General features: G+C 50.0%; 1 protein-coding gene across 1 annotated transcript in view; it reads left to right on the top strand.

Moving 5' to 3' along the window:
- Positions 1–4027, top strand: part of Atp1a1 (ATPase Na+/K+ transporting subunit alpha 1) — a 28707-nt gene extending 24680 nt beyond the window's left edge. The window contains exons 19-23 of the mRNA XM_027393803.2: positions 247–392; positions 504–634; positions 1077–1178; positions 3200–3291; positions 3673–4027. Coding sequence (XP_027249604.1) covers positions 247–392; positions 504–634; positions 1077–1178; positions 3200–3291; positions 3673–3701 — 500 coding nt within the window. The 3' untranslated portion in view covers positions 3702–4027. The remainder of the gene's footprint in view (positions 1–246; positions 393–503; positions 635–1076; positions 1179–3199; positions 3292–3672) is intronic.
- Positions 4028–6000: the final 1973 nt, after the last annotated feature.

Raw genomic sequence — 6000 nt, forward strand, 5'->3', positions numbered from 1 at the left:
AGCAAGTGTTTTAAGATGTCTTCCGACTCTCAGAGCAGAGGGGCCTTGAGCCTAGTGTGTGCACATGCTCCCTCCCAGCCCTCACCCACAAAAGACAGTGGCTGGCATGTCTTCTGTGCCTTCATCAGTCAGTGATCCAGGGAACCAACTCCCACTCCCGCCCTCAATGCTCTGGGGTGGTGGGGTGAAGGGTGTGGAGTAAGGGATTGAGTGAGGGCCAGCACTCAGGTGGTTTTCCTAACATAGGTATGATCCAGGCCCTAGGGGGCTTCTTCACCTACTTTGTGATTCTGGCTGAGAACGGTTTCCTCCCCTTTCACCTGTTGGGCATCCGTGAGACCTGGGATGACCGCTGGATCAATGATGTGGAAGACAGCTATGGGCAGCAGTGGGTAAGTTTACTGGGATGGAAGCCAGAGCTCCTCCAACCCTGAGGACTGGCAGCACTGCCACTGGCTGTGTTGGGGAAGAGCCAGGGCTGAGGTGCCTGCTTCATCTTTCAGACCTACGAGCAGAGGAAGATTGTGGAGTTCACCTGCCATACAGCGTTCTTTGTCAGTATTGTGGTGGTGCAATGGGCTGACTTGGTCATCTGCAAGACCAGAAGGAATTCTGTCTTCCAGCAGGGCATGAAGTAAGTTCTGAAAGGCACAGAAAGGTCCTGGCAATTTTTAAACGAACCTTCACAATAAACTGAGTATCTGACACCCATGCCCGAGTTCCTGGACTCTCCACCAGGCATGTCCAGCCTGCATTGAATTCAAGATGCCTGTGAATAGAGCCCAACCCCCAAAGTTTTAAGCTTATTTAAAGGTTTTTTGTTTAGGTTTGTCTTCTTCCTAGTCCTCCATACAACCTGCAGTTCTCCAGCCTGTGCTTTGTAGATGACAAGATGTTGTGATGGCAAAATGCTGGACACACCCACAGAGTAGAATGCTCAGCCTTTCCCCATCCTGCCCCTCAGATCTTGCTGACACCTCATGCTTAGGTGCTGATCTGCAGTCACACACCACACAAAGCAGTAGAAGAGAATCTGCATTTGCAACTTGTAAACTTTGGTCTCCCTTTAATTTTAGGAACAAGATCTTAATATTTGGCCTCTTTGAAGAGACGGCCCTCGCTGCTTTCCTGTCCTACTGCCCTGGGATGGGTGCCGCCCTTAGGATGTATCCCCTCAAGTAAGTTGGGCCTCTTGCATTCCAAAAGGTGTGGACATAGTTTGTGTGGCTTTTCCCCTCATGACATGTGTGAGTGCCTGCTCTTGCTGGGCTTCTGGGGGTGGTGTGTAAGAATTCCTCTGCACTGGAAGGTAAGAAAGCCAGACGTGCCAGTAAAGCAGACCGGCAAATCAAGACCTGTTCGGGCCAAGGATTTGGCCCAAGGTGAGACTGGATAAGCTCTGGTTCCTTGAAGTTGCTCAACAGCAAACTGTTGTGCCCCCTGGTCCTCTGCTGTCACAGTCCAGCCACTTAGAGCTATTCTGTACTTTGAAGACTGAAGCCTGAGTCTGTTTGCTTGCCCCAGTCACATGTCACCTCTGTACCTGTTTGGAGACTCCACAGGAGTTTGGAGAGGATCTAGGGGTTCCCTTGACCTCACAGTCAGTCATAGGAGGAGCTGAGAAATTTAGAAAGCAGATCACCAGGTTCTTCTGTGTTGAGAAGCAGACCACGCTTCAATGCAGAGAATGACTTTGTACTTCTCTTAGGCCTCAGTTTTTATACATGGAGTTCACCATGGTGTCTGGCAGCCAGTGGAAACTTCCACATGTGTTCACTGCTGTCCAGTAACTGGTTGAGGTTGAGCAGCTACAACTTGACTAAACATGTTGAGCTCTAGAGCATGGCACTCTTCCAACACAAGATCCTTTGAGAACATCAGTCTCTTGAATTCCATCCACCCCGGACATTGCTTAGACTCATCTGGACCATCTCTCATACTGGCCTCTTGCCAGCACTTCCCTCCCCTGATCTCATCTTTGAATCAATACCCTTTGGCCACATCAAGTGTGTATAGGCATAGTCTATGATACAAGGTGGGACTGGCATCCAGGGTGTGTCTCACAGCCTGTCCAAGCCCATGGTAGACCAGTTCACTATTGCCCTCTCTGCCTCTGTCTTTGGTAAGCATGTTTCCCTCCCAACCCATTAAACCCAATAGTACTTTGGGGCTGAAGTCCTTGGAGCTTATCTCCATGTGGTCTTGCCCTCCTGGTCCCGGGCTTTCATATCTCTTTGTTGGCTTGCTATTTCTGCTCTCCAGATAATAATCTTTATGGCTTTGGTCACAGTGTCTTTTTGTATTGGGTTCCATAGTACCCTTCAGAGCATCAGATGTAAGAAATGTCCAACTTGGATTATATTGACCTGAGCCTTGTTGAATAGGAGGAGGGTAGAAGAGGTCACAGGCTTCTAAACAGCTAGCTGGAAAGTCCCAGTGAGAAAGAGTAGAGCCTCAGGACTTTGCCACTTTCCAGGCACTTTGGACATTTTGTGACCTGAGTTGTTCCTGATAGCTCCTCCTCAATTTGGTCGGTGCTTCTGTTCCTCTGGCTGAGGCCATGAGGTCACCTTTCCACTGCTGTTTATGGCATATAGGAAGGGCGGGGACTGCAAAGCTGGCAGGGCCATCCTTCCTCCTTTGTTTACCCAGGAGCCCGTAGTCAAGGAAGCCTGGTGCCTGCAGGAGGCTGCCCAGAGCCTGTGGCAGCCTCACCAGGCCCCCTGAAGACCTTTCTCATCTGTCAGGGCTGTATTTCTCCTATTCCCCAGATCTGGGAACTCAGAACACACAGCTGGTCCTCCCACATTCCGGGGCCAGAGACCAAGTTTAGGGTCTGAATAAACTGGCTTTGACCCACACTGGCAGTTCTTTGTCTGCAAATGCCAAGGCGGGAGACGAATGCACTTGGGAGCTTAAGCACTTACGGAAAAGAAGAAAGAAAATGTTCAGCTACTTCCAGATTGTCAGCAGAAAATACAATCAGCTCAGCCCGATTCTTAACCGGTTTCCTTCATGAAATGCAGGCTGGCTTCTGCAGCTCCAGGCCTGGCGGTGGAGGGGAGCCTGTGAATGACCCCAGAGCTGAGGCAGACAAGTCAGCTGCTGGTTTCCTCATCATTCTGGAGACGTGCACTCTCTCTGTCTTCCTTTGAACTGGCTCATGTGTGTCTAACCTGGTAACTTATTCTGTTTCCAGACCTACTTGGTGGTTCTGTGCCTTCCCCTACTCCCTCCTCATCTTCGTGTATGATGAAGTTCGAAAGCTCATCATCAGGCGACGCCCTGGCGGTAAGTGAGAGTCCAGGCTCACTTCCGAGTCCTGTTACAGCCATATCTTCCACACAGAGAATTGAATTAAGGGCAATACAGATCAAGACCTTAAAAAGTACAAACCAAACGTAATGTCAAAACAAAACAAAACAAAACAAAAAAAAAAACTTGATAAAACCTAATAATAACACAGTAGTCCTGGAGAGAGCTAATTAGCTACAACTGAGGTTTCAGGTACACATATGCACACACTCAGACACACACACACACACACACACACACACACACACACACACACACACACACACACACACACGAGTTATCTATCCTTCGGGAGTCACTGTCCTGGTTTTTCCCAAAAGACCTGGATATATGTGTCCCTCTCTCCCTCTCTCTCAGGCTGGGTGGAGAAGGAAACCTACTACTAGCCCACTGCCCTGCACGCCGTGGAGCATCGTGCCACACACTGCACCCACCCCCACCCCCTCTTTGTGTACTTCAAGTCTTGGAGCTCGGAACTCTACCCTGGTAGGAAAGCACCAAAGCATGTGGGGAGCCAGACGTCCTGGAATGAAGCATGTAGCTGTAACGGGGGGCGGGGGGAGGGCTGCCTGAAAACACCCTGTACAGGAACGACAGCGGGGAAGGTTTATATGTGCCTTTTTGTTTTTGTAAAAAAGGAAAACCTGGAAAGACTGAAAGATTACGTTTTATATCTGGATTTTTACAAATAAAGATGGCTATTATAACGGAATTTGCCTTGTGTCCTCGATGCTTCTTGGGTACAGTGGTTGTGAGTGATCAGCTGTGTTTCCATGTGTTGATCCCCAGGCCATCAGCTCAGAGGCATCTCCTGGGGCTTGTTAGGAAAGGCAGCCCAGCCCTGACAAGGTTGTCAGCAGCATGGTTTAATAAGCTCCCCAGGTGACGGACACCCACATCTGAGAGCCAGGGGCCAAGAGGAAACTTTCTCTTCTTCAGATGCATGACCTTTCCTGACCCCTTTTCCTGGGCACTGCCTGGTTACTGTAGCCACAGCGCCACCTGTACTTGGTTCTTAGCTTCTTAATGGGAAACACTTCACCTGAGTGATTTCTTGACCTCAGTTAGCTTAGACCTATGCAAATCTCAGTCCCTTGGGCCTTCCTGCTTGCTTGCCAAATCCAGCATAGCTCCAAGAGCCTCAGACCCAGTTTGTCTAGGTGGGAAAGCCTGCATGACTGTCTGGCCTGTGTGCACTGGTGCTCAGTCTATAGAGTCCTCTCTAAATTAGCAGCAGCCGTCCAGGAAGTGGTTCCATGCCAGAAGGCCTTGCGGAAGAGATGAAAGGTTCCATGTGCTTCAGGGTCAATCGGGTGGGAGGAGCCCTTACTGCTTTCAAGGGCCTTGAGACCTAAGCAGGGCTGTTAACTGCCTGCTCCTCTGGCTGTCATTGCCACTCCCAGTCAAGTTGCTCTCATCTCTGGGTACAAACGGTGCCCATCATCTGCTAGATGATGTGTGTTTTTCTGAGAAGCCTTAATCCATCGATTATGTTTATGTACTGCTCTGAAACGAGTATAGGGAAGCAAATGGCGCATACCTTCCTGTTGCTCCCACCAGAACGTCAAGATTGGAGTGGGGGATGGGACATCTTAAGTCCATCTCCTGCTTGGGCTCTTTGCTGACCGATGCTTGCAAGCAAGTCATCTTCAACAAAAGCTGTCTCAAACCAACATGGAAACTGGGTTGAAACAAGCAGAAGACCCTGGGATTAGACGACTCGGGGCAAAGGCTGCTGAAAGCCCATAGAGTGACTGCCAGGAAGGAGTCCTCCCTGTGTGCTTAGACTGCCACAGGCCTGTTTGTCCCAACCCTGACCCTTTGTGTGTCTGTTTTCTGTCACTCCTGGGTGTTGGCCAGTGAGAGTACACTGATGATGAAGGTCATGGGTATTTCCAGAATTAAGAATTTGAGTCAGCCTGGAACCTTGGGCCTTCCCTGGAAGGACAGCTTACTGCCAGACAGAACCTCTGCACTGTTCTGACCTGGGAAACACCTTGGAGGGAGAAGGGCTTCTGAGCCTCCACCTTGTCCACCAGGACATCTCTGTCCTTTTCTATTTCACAATCACTAGTCATTGGATCAGCCGCAGTCAAACAGAAAAAGAAGCTAAGTAGCCTGCAGCTCAGGGCGAGCAGACGTCAAAGTCAAGTCTCCTAGTAGGTGGGGCTTCCCAAGCTTTCGAAACAGCACCAGGCTATCAGCTCTTCCTCTTTGCACTCTGGACTATGGGAGCCAATCAGAAATCTCCCCGGCACATCACAGAAACAGCTAAAGATGGCCTCAGTGACCAGCCAACTGTTTGCTATAGATGTGCATCAGGATCTGCCCTGACCGTCCTTTCCAATGTCCCGCAAGGCTTTGGCCACATTCCTCCTGCCTTGCCAGTCCTCTCAGCACCTGAACATGAGCCTTATTATTAGCCTTACACATCCTGAGCTCCCCCTTCCTTGTGGTCGCTGAACATTTCCCTGGCCACAGAAGGGGCCCTTTCCTTGCTCACGTTCCAGGAACTCTGCTTCCTCCATGCCCCATAACACCAGTCCACCGAAACCATGTGCCTGAAATTGCCATTGAGCTGATTGTCCATCCATGGACACTTCTTAATCCCCCTTGACCTCAGCAGCATCGATGCCAACAGTCTTACCACCTGCAGAACAGCTCCTGTCCCTTAGTCATCAACTT

Source organism: Cricetulus griseus (genome assembly GCF_003668045.3).
Source record: "Cricetulus griseus strain 17A/GY chromosome 1 unlocalized genomic scaffold, alternate assembly CriGri-PICRH-1.0 chr1_0, whole genome shotgun sequence".
Taxonomy (NCBI): Eukaryota; Metazoa; Chordata; class Mammalia; order Rodentia; family Cricetidae; genus Cricetulus; species Cricetulus griseus.